Source organism: Myotis brandtii, unplaced genomic scaffold, assembly GCF_000412655.1.
Source record: "Myotis brandtii unplaced genomic scaffold, ASM41265v1 scaffold513, whole genome shotgun sequence".
In the NCBI taxonomy this organism is placed as follows: Eukaryota; Metazoa; Chordata; class Mammalia; order Chiroptera; family Vespertilionidae; genus Myotis; species Myotis brandtii.
In genome coordinates this window covers 252,640-270,682 of record NW_005369552.1, presented here as the reverse complement: position 1 = coordinate 270,682, position 18,043 = coordinate 252,640, and the positions used below count along the sequence as shown (strand labels likewise).

Genomic DNA, 18,043 nt, shown 5'->3' with positions numbered 1-18,043 from the left:
AGCAGTGGTTCTCAACCTGTGGGTCGCGACCCCTTTGGCGGTCGAACGACCCTTTCACAGGGGTCGCCTAAGACCATCCTGCATATCAGATATTTACATTACAATTCATAACAGTAGCAACATTACAGTTATGAAGTAGCAACGAAAATAATTTTATGGTTGGGTCACAACGTGAGGAACTGTATTTAAAGGGCCAGAGGCTGAGAACCACTGCTCTAAAGGAAATCAAGAATTAATATAATTGAGCATCAGGAATTAAAGTAGGTGGATAGTCACTAAAAAATGTGTATACTACACAGGTATATAGTTACATATTTACACAAATACTTAACATATGCACTTATCTTATAAATTCTGAGTTTGCAACTTTTTCTTTACGTCAACAGTATGTTGTGGACTTCTTATCATAACAGTAAGTGTAGATTCACATCATGATTTTTAATACCTGTGGGCATGTTGTGTTCTATAACTTATGTTTTGTTTTCAAGTTTAAGACATTTTGCTAAACTTCCTTCTGTAAAGATCAGACCATACTAATTTATACACCCAGTAACAGCATGCTACTTATTTATGAATCATGGGTATTGTCATTTGGGCATCCTGCATTTTAAAATACCTTGACTTTAACACAACTCTTTTGCTGTGTTTGAAACCCTGGAATATTACATGTGCAGTCTATTTAAAGTTAGCCTAAACGCAAATGTTGGTTCGTTGTTTCAAGCTTAATTGCCTATTTCCATCACATGCAAAGAATTTCGTCTTTGAAGCAATCTAAAATCAATGGTTTGTTTCTGTTTAAAGTTTTGTAAACAGGGTTTTCCAGTAAAGTTTAAATACTGATTATGAAATATTTAGTAGTTATCAGGTGTTAAACATAATGAAAATGATCCTGTACATTGAAATGAAGTCACAAAGGGAGCATCTCACCACTTCACACTGTGTGATCTAATAATCTGAAGTGTCAGAATTCTAAGTATGAGAATTCTAAACATTCTACTTCGTTATTTATCCTTTAGATCAAGTCCCAGCCTCTGCTTTGGAAGCTTGGCTATATATTAACTGTTCTTTCAGTTATTCTAAAGAACTTGTCTGAAATTATTTAGTGCAATAAAATGCTTGAATAAGAATGATTTTCATTGGTGTTTAAAGTTGGTTATCACTTATTTTCCAATTTAAGAACTAAAAATTGAGTAATTTCTTAACATTACTGACTATAGTTATGAAGGAGTTCCCCTCTTTCTACCACAATTCCTTGAAAGTAGGCTATCCTATTTTCCCAGAGAAATAATAATAAAATTGGAAATTGTGGTCATGACCAAGAGTCAACATCAAATAAATTAGTCTTGTACATTAAAAGCAAAGATAAAATAATTTAAAGTAAAAATTAAGTAACAAAGTATTTTAAAAATATACTAAATATGAATCTCTGTTTAAAATACAGATATATAGATGATGGACCTCTAAATTTAAAATAATCATCATAAACCTCTAAAGTAACTTACCATAATAAACCTTAGGGACATGTGGCTGTGTCATACACATACTGTGTGTGTGTGTGTGTGTGTGTGTGTCTTGTTATACAGGATCTCTATAATCATTCTTTTCAGGACTGTTCAAAAATTTGGTCCTATTTTGACTCAAACCTATCGCAGGCAAAAACAAAGCTGTGGGTAGTTTCATTGATTATTACTTCCAAAGTAGCCACCATAAAATTTATTTCAAAAGTCACAATGGATTTTAATTAAGCTTTGAATCATTTCTTCCTTTCTATCTTCTTTCCTTTGCTGTGACCCTCTCAGTGCCAGGGCTAGTATTGAAAGGGCAAAGAAGTATTTTTAAAAAGTCATCTTACTGGTTTGGCTCAGTGGATAGAGCGTTGGCCTGTGGAGTGAAGGATCCCAGATTCGATTCCGATCAAGGGCACCTGCCCGGGTTGTGGGCTCTATCTCCAGTAGGGGGCGTGCAGGAGGCTGCTGATCAATGATTCTCTCTCATCATTGATGTTTCTATCTCCCTCTCCCTTCCTCTCTGAAATCAATAAAAAGTATATTTAAAAAATAAAATAAAAAGTTACCTTCCCCTTCAAGAAATCAAGGGGAGATGAGAACACAGGCAGTTTTACTGCTTTGCCTTGGTTATTTTGGAGGTGGAGTTGGGGAGGGCATATCCAGGAGCTCTGTGTGTGTGATTCACCTGCAGAAGTTTTAAAATATTAACTCATGAAATGAACCTCCTTCTTCCCCACCACCAGGTGCTTGCATTTACTACCCAAGCAAGGCTTTGGTATAACGATAAGTGCATTGGAAATTATACTGCCTATAATTTTTACAATGAGAAGCTTCATTAATGACTGGTGGTAATGTATGTGTGTTTCCTCCAGGCTAGTGGAGAAAGGGTCAATTTAACAATTGCTAGACCAGGGAAACCCCAGCCTGGTAACACTATCCGAGAAGCAGGAACTCAGAGCAGCAGCCAGCACCATGCGCAGCCACTGTATTACAGCAGACCCAGCTCACATAAGGTGAGGCGTTGTGTTTGTTTGTGTGTTTTAATTTATCCACCCTCAAAGGATCATTGTTACAAGCTGGTAAAATTTAAATGAGGGCTGTTATTCTGTTGGAGAATGTGAACATAGGTGTTGAGGAGGTGAAATGTGCATGTTTTGCCGCCTTGGAGAGTGACTCTGTTGTCTCAGTTCTTCAGACAATAGAGATGGTTTCTTAGTGAAGAAAGTCCCTCTGCCAGGTGATTGATGAGAAGTGTTTGATCTTCCAGAAAAAATTTTCTATTTAGTCTTCCTTGAAAGTGGGCTTTATCTTGGGTTGCTCATTTAAATGCAGCAGTTGGTTGTCTGACTGAAAAAGCAAAATGAAGACAGTGATGGACAAGTCTATACTTCGCAATTGAACAGGTTGCCTGCAACAACAGAATTAGATATGTGATTATTAAACGTATAAATCATACATTTTCATACATACTAGTATGGCACTTTTTTTTAATATTATAGCTTAATAGGAATACTACCCTAAATTATTTTAAATTCCCATATGTTGAGCATTTTTACAGCTTCATTAATATTTCACTGGTATTATAATATATTCCTAGGACATGTATATCTGTACTGAAAATTTTGATACTCTCTAACTTTAGTTCCAGAAATCAAAAAAGGGTGGTACTTCACTGCATTTTTTGTATTATTTACTTCATTGGATCCTTCACTTGAACTGAACTTCTGATTGGCCAGGATTTTTTCAACGATGATGTTCACCCAACTATGTGAAAATATAAGCTAAATGTGAGGTTCAAAAGTGACTTTCCTTAAGTAAAATTAAATTGCTTTATCAAACAAAAACTTATTCATTGGTCTGCTTATAAACCATAGAAGTTGCCTGTGTGTTAAAATGGCTTCTTAATGTAAGTACAGTATTTGAGAAAGTAATTACCTTTGGAATGTCACGGGTACCCTAAAAAAGCTTTGCTTAAAGACATGAATATTTTTGGCCCATCAAGTTTATCTGGTTTTCTGAGCTTAAGTATAGACTTGTCACTGATCTTTGGTTTACTTAATACGTACACAAAATTATAACCACAGTCTTTGTTCTCATTTTTGAACGAAAACCAAAATGTATGAGGGAAACCTATAATTTTGCCTTCATAATGATGACTATGAAAAGGAGTTAGTGTTTTGAACAGGAAATTTTAATAGTAGTCGTTTCAGATAGCTTATCCTTGCTTTACAAGATATATATTCCTAAAGAATTGTAGTATAAGCCAAAAGTTGATTATTGAATCTTTTATGTCATTGAATTCTACAATGATTTGGGATATGGATGTCTGACAACATTATAATTTTAACACATAAGACAATTTTTAAAATTGTGTTTAATTATTTCAACATTCATATAGATAACTGATTCATTTTGTTTGAAGTACATATATTTTTCTCTTTTAACTCTGCTAATTCTTATTCTCCTTAATTTTATGTCACAGTGTTTTACATAGTAATGCTGAATTTATTCTTATTCTAGGTACTCTGCAAACCTGTTAGTTGGAACAACCACATGAAATGTACTTTTAAGAGTTAATTTAGCTATTTACTCTTGCATTTGTTATGTCAAATCTGATATAGAAAAATAAAGGTCTCCTAGGGAAAGCCAAAACACAAATTCACAAAACAACCTGTTCAGGCGATTATAATCGTTAAAAATTAAAATATATATTAGTTTACTAATAAGCTTCTATGTAGCTGCTTAGATAAACATTCATGTGGTGTTGAACCCTGAGAAGTTTCCTTAAAGCTTACCCAGTATAATCATTTACGTTGTTATGTTTTGTTCCTGAGGAAAAAAAAAATGAATACATCTCAGCTGGCAGAGGAATAGAATCTCTACCCTTAAATAATGAAATACCTGAGAGCTGAAACGCTTAAGTAAATATCCTCAAGGCTAGGTTTACATGACTTGTCCTCATAATAAAATGGTTTTGCCCCATTTTGAAGGATACTAACATAGATTTCATACCTTTAGATAGGAGACCACCTTAAGACATTTACAAGTTTTCTGCTAGGTTATAACTACTTCTAGGAATGCTCTGCTGTTATTACAAATAGTTCTCTTGATAAAAATTTCAGCAGTGCAGGGGTCCAGGCCAGAGAAGACACATGGCCTGGAATTCTAGGACCTGGTTAACAGATACGTGTATGTCAACTCTTTGAATTTATGTCACTAAAGGAAATGTTAAAATTTTGTTAAAATATAATTCATATATTTCCATTGTTGACATTGTTAGTAACATTAATACAATCTTGTACTATCAACTTTTCTTTCAAAGAATAGGGGAGAAAGATGGAAGAAAAGTTAATTGGCTCATATTCAGAATCTTAAAACTCAAGCACATTATTTACTTTTATAGAATTGATTATATCTTGGATTTTAAGGTAACCATATAAATGATGTGCTTATTTTACTTTAACCTCCACATGCCAATAGTCCTAAGTTGTTTTAGTTCCATAGTCATACGAAAAAATGGTAATCCAAAGTTTGACATTATGATCCACAGTGATCAGTGTAGTGTTTGTACCTATGAGGAACGGTGTATTACTTTCAGTTCTATACTGAGTGATAAAAAAAATTACTTACAGTAACCACATAAGTTTGTACATTAGTTTAAGCTGTCCTTGTTTAATATTATTCATTCCAATAAATATATTCCACAAAATTTTCCTCTCATGATTTAGGATCTTACCCAGTGTGTTACATGCCAAGAAAAACACATTACTGTAAAGAAGGAACCTCATGAGTCCCTTGGGATGACAGTAGCTGGGGGCAGAGGAAGTAAGAGTGGTGAACTGCCCATCTTTGTGACCAGTGTGCCACCTCATGGCTGCCTTGCACGCGATGGCAGAATCAAGAGAGGTAAGATAGGTTTGTCAATAATGTCACCGCATCTCCCTGAATTCAACTTTGTACATAAGAAATATGTACAAAGTTTTCTTTTAAACATGACTTTTTTAATTCTTTAAAATGTCCCTTGCATATGTAAGCATAAAACCTCTTTATAAGGTTAGAAAAATGCCTACTGTAAAGGGAAATTGCCAAAGCTTGGCATTTTCTAACAGTTATGGAGACTGTTGGACTGTTTTATACTAGAAAAGACTCTCTAAGAAATTTATGTTTCCTACATGATGGCAGGCTAGATACAAATACAAATGTCTCCAAAATACAAATGTTGCTTATACTAAAGTGGGAGGGGTTCAGAGAGGACATGGAGCAGAAGACAAACTTTAAAATATAGTGGGTTTGGGGATTAACACATTTAGAAGTTCACGTTCCACATCAATACTATATTATTTGTGTACGTGGGAGTGGTAGTGGTAAAAACAGCATTCTTCATACACTTGGTTTATTCATGTGGAAAAGTGAGTCTTAAAAGCTATTTTTTCGAGAGTGAAGTTGGAATCCTACCTCAAGCCACATACAAGAATTAACTTATTATGGATCCAAGACCTAAATGTAAGATCTACAACATTCAGAGGAAAAACTCATGACCTTGGATTAGGTGGTGGTTTTCTTAGATATGACACCAAAAACACAAGCAACAATGACAAAATAGATAAATGACTTAATCAAAATTGCAAATTTGATTATGAACCCACACCACCAAGAAAGTAAAAAGATAACCCACAGTATGGGAGAAAATATTTGTAAATTGTATATCTGATGAAGGACTTGTATCTGGAGTACATAAAGAACTCTTACAACTCAATACATAAAAAGGTAAAAACCCAATTGAAAAATGAGCAAAGGATCTGAATAGACATTTCTCCAAAGGAGATATACAGGTGGCCAGTAATCCCAGGAAAAGATGCACGGTGTCATTGGTTATTAGGGAAATGCAAATCAAAGCCACTTCACACTCACAAGGATGAATATAATAAAAAAGACAGGCAATAGCAAACATTGGCAAGGATTTGGAAAAATTGAAACCTTCAGACATTGCCAGTGGGAATGTAAAATGGTGCAACTGCTTTGGAAAACAGTTTAGCAGTTCCTCAAAAAAGTTAAACATAGAGTTACCATGATCTGTAACAATTCTGTTCCTGGAGAAATGAAAATATGTGGCCACACAAAAACTTGTACATTAACTTTCATAGCAGTATTTTTCGTAATAACCAAAAAGTAGAAGCAACCCAAATATCTGTCAGTTAACAAGTGGATTAACATAATGTGGTATATCCATACAATGGAATGTTATTTGACTATAATAAGGAATGAAGCATTGACACAAGCTACAGTATAGGTCAGTGGTTCTCAACCTGTGGGTCGCGACCCCTTTGGGGGTTGAACGACCCTTTCACAGGGGTCGCCTAAATACATCCTGCATATCAGATATTTACATTACGATTCATAACAGTAGCAAAATTACAGTTATGAAGTAGCATCGAAAATAATTTTATGGTTGGGGGTCACCACAACATGAGGAACTGTATTAAAGGGTCGCGGCATTGCCCTGACTGGTTTGGCTCAGTGGATGGAGCATCGGCCTGCGGACTGAAGGGTCCCGGGTTCGATTCCAGTTGGGGGCATGTACCTTGGTTGCGGGCACATCCCCAGTAGGGGGTGTGCAGGAGGCAGCTGATCGATGGTACTCTCTCATCAATGTTTCTAGCTCTCTGTCCCTCTCCCTTCCTCTCTGTAAAAAATCAATAAAATATATTTAAAAAAATAAAAATAAAATAAAGGGTCGCGGCATAAGGAAGGTTGAGAATCACTGGTATAGGTGAACCTTGAAAACATTATGCCTATTGAAAGAAGAAGCCAGTCACAAAAGACCACATGTGGTTCCATTTATATGGCATGCCCAGATGGGAAGATCTATAGAGATAGAAAGTAGATTAGTGATTACTTAGGCCTGGGGGAAGAAAAGTGACTGTTAATGGGTACATGTTTTTTGGGGGTTGATCTTAAAATGATGGGTGATGGTTCTACAATTCTGTGACTATACTAAAAACCATAAAATTGTAACTTTGAATGAATTGAATGTTATATGAATATCTTTAAAAGGCTGCTATTTTTTAGTTATTTGTCCAGTTATAGAATTAGGGATAATTTTATTTCCTTTTTATTATTTATTATGTTTTCTAAATTTTCTACAATGAAAATGTTTTGCTTTAACAATCTGAATAATAGATGAATTGGGAGAGGAGGTTTTCTGTAGGTTTCTTGATACAAGTGTGTGTGCTTCCTACAGAAGTAATCTTTTTCTTCCTAGCCTTTTATTTAATCCTCATTGCTCTTTTTATCATATTACTTGACAGAGGAATAAATACTTTTTTTCTCCCTCAAGGAAGAGATATTCAAATCACTAGTTTCATTTCTTTGTGTAGGCCCAAGAATATCCTCTCTCTACATATTCTGATCTGTTTGCACTGAGTGAACTATGTGGGGCTGTCTTTAAGTATAAAACTGTGTAAACATAGAATATTAAAATTCATGTCTAAGTTAGCAAAGTGTCAAATAATTTTTGAATTGGAAAGAACAGGAGAAATCATTGAAACTCAAAGAAGAGAACTGAATGTGCAAGGGCCTGTACCCAGCTACACCTATGACATGCCAGGGCCAAGGATTTGGACTTCCAGTGGAATCGCAGTGTCTCAAGCCACACTTTTCCCTATGTACTATGAAATTATGTTAAATTTTTGAATTGTTTTGGAATTATTTTCATGAGTTGAATTTTTTCTCAGTATTATAAAAATTACAAAGAAGAAAAAAAAAGGTCTTTTACCTTATCTCATCTGAGTCATTGAAACTAACTTTTGTTGATTAGCTTACCAGTAGAAGAATTTACAGGGAGATAATCACTTGGTAGCTCAGCTCATTTTTTTTTTTTTTTTTTGGTCTTGTCATTTGAACAGGTGATGTGTTGTTGAATATCAATGGCATTGATTTGACCAATTTAAGTCACAGTGAGGCTGTTGCTATGCTGAAAGCCAGTGCTGCATCCCCTGCTGTTGCCCTTAAAGCCCTTGAGGTCCAGGTTGTTGAGGAGGCCACCCAGGCCACGGATGAGCAGCCAAGCACTTTCAGTGAAAACGAGTATGATGCCAGTTGGTCCCCATCGTGGATCATGTGGCTTGGGCTTCCCAGGTACTGATAGCTTTTTTGTTGCTTTATGAAGTAATCATAATTACAACTTTTATTAGTCTGTAACCCAGTAAATTTTAGATAAAAGTAGCAACATCAAATCAAGTTACAAAAGAAAATGGTAATTTTTCTTAGCTTATTATATTTAAAAGGTAAATGTAATAATAAGAACTAAGCTAAAAAGATGTCCGTTTATACAAATTAATAAAGCCATTTGTCTGTTTCTGTTAAGGCTCATAAGTGGGCAGGCCATGAGAGGGGATGTTCAGTCTCTTGCTCAGGAAAGCTGTCATTATCAAGGTTCATTCTGATACATGCTTAGCCTTCATGTTCATGGGGTCAAAGTGCGGAGCCTTGTCCTATCCCAAAAGGCTTTCTAAAAGCCCTTTGTTCTTAATGCTTTTAACTTTCCTAAAATGGCTGGGTATAAAACTCAGTTTTTATTGGACATAGAGTCTTAAGCCCAATGATTGGTATTCAAGCGTAGGTGCTCCTAACCACATTTCTGAAGAATTCACTGCTTCATGACTGACTGATTAGCCAAGGGGTTCTGAACTTGGTCAGCGTCTGGTCATGGAAACACTTGGAACCGCCAGGTGATTATTGCATAGTTTGATATTGAGGTAGGAAGAATGTGTTCGTATCTTTGTTTCCAAATCAGCTTAGATTCTTAACATATAAAAGACTCCTAAAACCAAACTATGATGAAACATTTTGACTGTTAACAAAGTATGAAAATTACTCATTTATAATAAAAATAAAGGATAAGAATGTGCCAATTTCTGAGCTATCTAGCTTCATTTGGAATAAATTGGTAATAACTAGAATTTGTATAGCACTCTGGTTTATAAAGTACTTTCACAGAAAGAACAATAAAGAAACAAGGATATTATTGGATATTATTAGATTATCCAATCAGATTATTAGGTTATTTGTTTATAATCTAACTTGCTGATTTGTCTTCTTGGTTAAAAACAAACAAACAAAAAGGCTGCCAGGTCATTGTGGCTCAGTGATTGAGTATCGACCTATGAACCAGGAGGTCACAGTTCAATTCCTGGTCAGGGTGCAGGCACAGGTTTCGGGCCAGATCCCCAGTGGGGAGCGTGCTGGAGGCAGCCAATCAGTGATTCTGTCTGATCATTGATGTTTCTGTCTCTCCCTCTTCCTTCCTCTCTGAAATCAATAAAAAAAAAAACATAAAAACAACAACAAAGAGGCCTAAAATTATAATAGAATTCATGTCTCAGGGACCTGTAGGGACCTTGTATGTGGAACTTGTGGAGGGAGATTTTTTTATGACAGATGATTTAGCTACTAGATATCTATTTATTCCATGCACCAAAATTGAAATAGGAGATTTTTGTTACTATTTTCCATATTTGAGTTTCCTATTTTGTCAACTAGAGTCTCTCTTAAAATGGAAGCATATTAAGTGAAGAAGGAAAATACAACAAATTCTAACTCCTTGTGTAGATTAAAAAGAGGGATAGCGATCTTACATTTTTTAGGAATCTCATTTTCTTTCAATTGAGTGTTGAAGTCAGCAGTACTAGACCCTCATACCACTTTTTTTGTTTTTGTTAATCCTCACCCAATGATATTTTTTCCATTTATTTTTTAGAGAGAGTGGAAGGGATAGGAGGAGAGGGGGAAGAGAGAGAGAAACATCAGTTGGTTATCTCCCTTACCATGCCCCAGCCAAGGCCAGGGATAGAATCTGCAACCCAGGTACGTGCCCTTAACCAGGAATCAAACCTGGGACCCTTCAGACTAGGGGCCGATGCTCTAACCTCCAGCCACCCCAGCCAAGTGTACCACCATACAAATTTTGAAGGTACCAATAGATATCAGAATGGAGGACCTGTTGACAGTACAGTGAGAAAATATAGGTTTAGAACCATTTTATACAATTTCTGAAGTGTAACTTATAACCAACTTTATTTAAATTCTGTGTGTGTGTGTTATTCACTTGGGAAGAGAAGACTGAAAAAAGTGAAAGAAATTCAAGTCTATGTAGAACTGCATCTGTGCTGGAAAGTGGGTGGTCAGAATAATACATTCAGAAGAAAATAAAGTAGCCCTTTTTCTTTTCCCAGTGATGGAAAGTATAGCATGGTGTGCAGTTATAACAAAGATGAGCAGGCTGTAATTGCCTCCATTAATTGTTTCCTGATGTCTGTATTTGTTTATAGTTCCCTTCATAGCTGCCATGATATAGTTTTACGAAGAAGCTACTTGGGAAGTTGGGGCTTTAGTATTGTTGGTGGATATGAAGAGAACCACACCAATCAGCCTTTCTTCATTAAAACCATTGTCTTGGGAACTCCTGCTTATTATGATGGAAGATTAAAGTGAGTCTTGTTATTTACTGATGTGATTCATGTTTGTTGTGATGGACATGATCTAGACCAGGGATCAGCTCCAAATGCAGCTATCTGTTTTTGTAAATAAAGTTTTATAGGAACACGGCCATGCTCACTTGTTTACATGTCATGTGTCACTGCTTCTGAGCTACAGTGGCAAAGTTGATTCCTTGTGACAGAGACCATATGATTGGCAAAGCCTAAAATATTTATTTACCATCTGGCCCTTTATAGGAAAATATTGTCAAACCTGATGTAGACGAAGCATTACCTTTACAATCTTGCCACTCATAGCTGTATTTTGCTAATCTGATGACAGGCCTGAACATGAGTCATTGCGCTGCACATACTGTGATGTGACTAGCTCGGAGCAGTTTTGCCACACAATTCACTCAGGTCTAGTCCTGTCATTAGATGCCTCTGCTTTATTTTTCTCCTCAGCACTTATGTCTGCCTAACAATATATTTATGCAAGCTCCATACAGGGACGGGGAGAGGGGACTTTGTTATATTTACATCCCTGGTAGCCAGAGCAGTGCCTTGCATATGTAGTAAGGTCTCAACAAATATTTAATGAACGAGTGTGTGATAGTTGACAGTGTGCCAGGCACAGTGCTAGGTGCTTGGGATTGATTGGATTATTGAATCCTCTTAACCCTAGGAGGTGTTGTAATTCCCATTTATAAACGAGGTAGCTAAGGCTTAGAAAGGTTAAGAAACTTGCCCACAATCAAACAGCTGAAAGTGGTTGACTGCAACTCAAACCCAGACTACCTGGCTCCAGAGCCTTTCCCACTAACCCCTTGGCCAGTTGTCACCACTGGGCAGAAAGTACTTGCTAGGCTCCGTGCAGCCTTCTTTTCTTTTTCAAAACTCAGGTGCTGGGAAAAGAATAAGGTGTTATATCAAGAGATTATACAAACAGAGAGGAGGTGGGTGATTGTAAGTTCTTAGTGCCTAGTTTTTGATGAAAAAACCAATTTGCAGAAATTAAATTTGACATCGTAGACAGAATTGAGCACAAACAGAGATTACAGTGCTTGCAAACAGAAAGTTACATCAAAATAATATTGTGAAAAGTTGATCAGGGTTGGTATGCTCCAAATCAGTCTTTTATCAGATTATTTTATACAATGGAAAGCATTATTTTATAAGGAAAGAGTAGGGGGAAATGAATTAGCCATTCTCTTAGCTAAATTAACCATGTTGAGTCTCGGTTAGTTTATAATTTGCATTCCACCTACTTCCAAAAAGAAGTTGAGGTAACTAACAATAAAATAGTATGTTCATATTACAAACTAAAGACCAAAAATCATAAAAGATTTATTCGCCTAATTATATTTTGCCTTATGCTTACATGAAAATTATTCTTCTTGCCCTTGAAATCACCCACTAGTTAAAGGAGAGAGAGTGGCAGAGGGTAGCCATGGAAAAGCAACATAGACTTAAAAATTCACCCCAGATGTTTCTCACAGTAGATAATACACTCTAATCATTGACAGTTAATGGTTAAGTTAAACTGATTTTTATGCTAAACAAATCTCAAGGTAATCAATGTTTCTCCCTCTCCCTTCCTCTCTCTCAAATCAGTAAAGACATATTTTTTAGTGGTTTTAATACCATGAAAATCATGACAGTCTGTTTCTGTTTCTGTCTGTCTTTGTCCAGATGTGGAGACATGATCGTGGCCGTGAACGGCCTGTCAACTGTGGGCATGAGCCATTCCGCATTAGTTCCCATGTTGAAGGAGCAGAGGAACAAAGTCACTCTCACGGTTATTTGCTGGCCTGGCAGCCTGGTGTAGATTTTGAAATTGGTTTTGAGTCAAACATCTTTTTTTTTTAGGTTTTGGAAAAAAAACCCTTTTGTTTTATTGTATTTCTGGTTGTTAGGAGCTATTGGCACAGCTGGTATATGCAGGGCCCCAAACCACTAAGATTGTCTTTTTGTTGTTTAAGTGCTCAAGTTAGCCACATTTCTTTCCTCTTGGAAACAGTCTTCCACTAATCCTATGAGTTCATATTTTCAGAATGTGACCTACAATAATGAATGAAGTTTGTCAAAACTGTGACCCAGCCAGCTAGATTCGAGGACTTCTGGTGGCTCTTTGTTTTCACTGACTGAATCAGATAATGAGTTACACATGCCCAAGACTGGTATCAGTGAAGACAGGAGCAATAGCATTTGCTATCACTGTTACTACCAAAGCCAGGAATGGATAGATTTTAAATTTGTATGGTAACCGTTTCCCATTTTTCATAGGTGCCAACATTTCAAAACTTCATACTGTTTATAAGGTGATTTTTCTGGCTTATTTCTTCTTTAATCTCTCAGTGCTCAGAGATGATGAAGAAATAATTTTGACACCACAAAAGAGATTTATTTAAAAAAACATACCTTTATTAGAATATTAGAGAATAAAAGATAACATTATCCAGTGACAGGAATTGGGAGATAATTATAGTTTAGTACTAGAGATGTTAAAAGCTGCATATACTTGAACAGTACAAAAGCATTAAAGATTCATTTCCAAAGAAATGTTTTATATAGGAAAATTTTGAAGCAGTTTTTGCTAAAACTATTTTCTAGAGTTTGTATTATCCTTCTGTCATTAAACCTGGCTGGATATGTTTTTGTGATTTATGCAATTAGATCATAAAGATAAAACCATTCAATACACACTTATCCAACACAGCTAAGTAGGAGAAACTAGACTTTTAAAATTTTATTCTGTAAGATTCTTGAGTGTTTTAGAAACCCTTATTTTTCACCATTAGTCCTTTACTTACGAACTTCATTATTTTTTTTTAAGTGAAAAGTTCTGTGTTGTTTTTTAAAATCTGAAATAGTAGATTTTAGATATGAATATCTTTCTATCAGTTTTTGGTCACTAGACTATTTCATATTTTTTGAGAAGTTTTTGAAAGCTATGACCAGCCCATTATGTTTGTCCTTTATTCAATATGGTTGTCCTTCAGAAGAACACATAAAGGTGTGAATAAGATAAAAATATCCTTACCTTATTAATATTGTGCATACTTGAAAAAAGTTTCATTAGAAACATAGTTCAGAATCTGAGCTAATTTACAAATGACCTCTGTAATGAATGGTATTGATGATCAGAGGATGTATTTCAAAATACTACAGTGTATTATGAAGCATGACCACTTTGTTTTCAAACTTAGCAATTGCATTGCTGTGTTCATTGTATTCTAGCATGCCACTAATTATTCCAGTTAGTTTTATAATGATTTTTTAAAATATATCTCTTTTGAATGAATAAGAAATGGAATAATTATTACTAACTTGTTCAATCCCTGAGCCACACTGTAGTCGACAGGTAACCAACATACAGTGGAATGCCCCATGCAGTATATTACTGTTATGTCATGATTGGCTTTGGAAGCAATTTGATACTGAAATGCTTTGATATTCTAATTGACATGGAACAAGTTTTATTCCTGCTCCCCAAGTAGAATTTTGTAACCCACTTTGCTATTTTTTTAAACATTTTGTAAAAATGAGTCACTTCTTGGGGAGTGGCCATCCATCAACAAATACCCTAACTGCTACTTTGTTATATATAAAATAGTTTTCATTGAACCTAGTGGTATAATGAGTATTCTGAAAGAAGAAATACTTTTCAATATTATTTTTATTATGGAAATCTTGAAATCAGCTTAAGCTAATTTGGTTTTATTACAAAAGATTATATAGCTTTTGGTCAGAATGATATTTGGTGATGGAAATTTATTCATAATTTATTGTTACTGTTGAAATATTTGAATTTTGTCATTTGAAGCTTAAACAGTTAAATATTTCTATTTGTTCTGTGCCTTCAGTTTAAATTATTTCAGGATTTTCCAGATATGTTTAAGTAATGGTGTGATGATCATTCTTGATGGAAATAAAAGTCATCATTTCCATAATAGCAGCATTGTATCTTTTCTGTAACAGCAGATGTTAACTCAATGTGTGATCCTTATTTTTGTTTGTGCACCATTGTTGTCATTACAATATCCCAAGCTTAAACCTCAGGAACACAAATCCATCTTCTAGTTCTCATTCCTCTAGGCATATGACCCCTAGTGACTTGCTTGTGCCAGTACCTCTAGATGGGTGGCTACTGAGTGCCTGAAATGCGACCAGTGCTACATATTGAAATGATAATACCTTGGATGTATGGATTATGTAAAATATACTAGAGGCCCAGTGCACAAAATTCATGCACTGGTAGGGTCCCTAGCGGCTGCCGGCTGGGTACTCCCTCCCTTCCCCCGTCACCTGCCAGCACCAGGGCCTACCTCCCTTCCCCTGGCCTGCCCACCCGCTGGTCGAACTCCCGGATGAACTCCAGTCAAGGGGACAATTTGCATACTATGCTTTTATTATATAGGATTATTAAAATTAATTTCACCCATTTATTTTTACATTTTTAAAATATAATTGATTTTTACAGAGAGGAAGGGAGAGGGATAGAGAGTTAGAAACATCAGTGAGAGAGAAGCATTGATTAGCTGCCTCCTGCACAACCCCCACTGGCAATCAAGCCTGCAACCAAGATACATGCCCTTGACCGGAATAGAACCCAGGACCCTTCAGTCCGTGGGCCGATGCTCTATCCACTGAGCCAAACCAGCTAGGGCTATTTTTACATTTTTTAAAATGTGGTTACCAGAAAAGTTTGAATTACATATGTGGCTCACCTTGTATTTCTATTGGACAGAAGCCATGGTCTCCTCACCTTTACATTGTCACAGCACTTACCAGGCCAGGCTGCCCTGACATGGTTTCTGTTTTTCTGGAGCTTTGATCATTCCCTGCATCAAAGAAATTTTTAATGAAAAGAAACTTGATGCTGGTTTTCTAGTAAATTAAGTTCAAACCAAGGCCACTGTGTCTGACCCCTAATCTGGTTTTTCAGATGACTCTGCAGTCCTGTTTACCCTTCGGTACTCCATCAGGCTCCCCCTGCCCTCAGTGCTGCCCCCATACACAGGCTTACAGAGTTCCCTCTACCGCTTCCCTGCAGTGCTCTCCCTTCTGTGTATCTCACGTGGCCCTGTATCTGGAGGCATAGCTTGAACACAACTGCATCTTGCTTCCTCTTACCTCCACTTCCACTTTCAAGAGAATTACCCTCCTTGTGATGGAACCTCAGCCAGCCTTCATATTTGTATGTTTTATGGCTCTGACCACTTTCTACCTAATGACTGTCACAGTTTAAATACCATCTTTGGTAGCCATCTTGTAATTTTGAATACCATTGGTGCCCTAAGTCTTAGCTCCCACAGTCTGTAGTATGAATGTCCTATTGCTTTAAGGTACACCATCTCAGTCCTCCAAACTAAAACAGTATCCCCAAGCATTAGCCTACTTTCACACCTTCCCTTCCTTCCTTCCTTCCTTCCTTCCTTCCTTCCTTCCTTCCTTCCTTCTTTCTCAACCAAGCATATGTTTATTGATTTTAGAGAGAGAGGGAAGGAGAGAGAGAGAGAAACATCAATGTGAGAAATATCAATCAGTTGCCTCCCGCTTGCACCCCGATCAGGATTGAACCCGCCACCTTTTTTGGTGCACAGGATGATGCTCCAACCAACTGAACCACCCAGTCAGGGCCACTCCATATTCAATATGAACTCCTATCAGAGAAACTTTTCTAAACACTAATTTTGACCATCATTCTGATCATATCCTTGGCCTGTTTAAAATTTGTCAGTGATTCTCTGCTGTGCAGGAGGAGGTCAGAAGGGCATGGCACAGCATGAAAGTCCCTTCAAAATGTGGCCCCTGCCTATTCTTCAACTGTACCTTCCACCCTTCCTTGCTTCAGATCTAAACCACCACCCACACCCTCACATCCTTGCCCTCCTGTGTCCACAGGAGCTAACTTGGCTCAAGTGACATTACCTCTTTTAAGAAATCTTGGAGAACCAAGATGACAGCATAGGTAAACACCTATACTTGCTGCCTCTCACAACCACATGAAAATTACAACTAAAAGGCAGAACAACTACCACTCAGAACCGCAGGAAAGCTGGCTGAGTGGAAGTTCCACAACTAGAGAGGTGAAGAAAGCGCATTGAGACTAGTAAGAGGTGCGGAGGCGCAGAAAGTGCTGACACCTGGATGTGCTACTCTTTTAATCGGAAGGGAGATACAAGCTCCCGCTTGCTCTGAACTCCAGTTCTGGATGAGACTCTGGGGACCCAGACTCACACAGGGAGAAACTGGACTGTCTGGATCGGGACAGGAATGCGAGGGCGGCTTTCTCTCAGAGATGCTCACAGCGATCATTGTTCCTGCACGGGTGCACGGGACGCGGAGACCCGGGAACCTCTCCGGTGCAGGGCTGACTGGCAGCCATTGCTGTTTGCTCCGCCCTGGTGATTCCCAGAGACCCCACCCCACCCAATTTACAACCCCATCCAAGCTGTGTGCATCAGCTTTTCCATATGAATGGCCTGTCCTTTCTTTGCCTAAAACCTGTCAAACTGTAGCTGAGTCAGAGAGCCCCAGAGCTTCCAAAAGAAGGCCCAAGGCCCAGCAGCAGCAGCCTGCCTTGCTTCACAGCTGGGCCTCATCTGGGCACTTCCAAACCTCATACAAAGAGGAGGAATCTGTAGCTCCTGCTGGTGGCCTCGGGTAGTGACTGACTTTGCACCTCCTTGGAGATACAAGAGTCAGCATATCCAGTGGTCAGAGTGAGACCATACCAGAGTACAACTCTTCACATCCATAAGTGACACACTCAAGGGGCAGACTCAGTGCGCACCAAAGCCCCACTGAAGCAAGTCCTGCCCATAAGGGTGTCTCCTGCGCAACAGATCTTCCAGTGTAGACACAGCTCGTCATCACAGCCAATTGGCCTGAAGGTAAATTCCTCTCAGTGATACCAATAGCAATAAAGGGTTAACTACAACAAGACTGTGCAAACAGCCCACAAAGGGGTGCATCAAGAACGTCCACCACAGGTGACTGGGGAGGCTGAGCCACTAGGCCCTATAGGACACCTACCACACAAGGCCACTCTAT

At 37.5% G+C, this 18,043-nt stretch overlaps 1 protein-coding gene across 6 annotated transcripts in view; it reads left to right on the top strand.

The window, feature by feature from the left end:
• The window catches only part of LNX2 (ligand of numb-protein X 2), an 83,488-nt gene that overhangs the window by 58,726 nt on the left and 6,719 nt on the right, over positions 1 to 18,043 (top strand). For 3 of the 6 annotated variants that reach the window (XM_005877248.2, XM_014548565.1, XM_005877249.2), the window contains 5 exons: positions 2,381 to 2,521; positions 5,237 to 5,414; positions 8,414 to 8,645; positions 10,838 to 10,996; positions 12,677 to 14,939. In XM_005877248.2, coding sequence (XP_005877310.1) covers positions 2,381 to 2,521; positions 5,237 to 5,414; positions 8,414 to 8,645; positions 10,838 to 10,996; positions 12,677 to 12,812 — 846 coding nt within the window. In that variant the 3' untranslated portion in view covers positions 12,813 to 14,939. Of the gene's footprint in view, positions 1 to 2,380; positions 2,522 to 5,236; positions 5,415 to 8,413; positions 8,646 to 10,837; positions 10,997 to 12,676; positions 14,940 to 18,043 lie in introns of those variants that run through there. The other 3 variants (XM_014548567.1, XM_014548566.1, XM_014548568.1) reach the window with 3 other exon arrangements.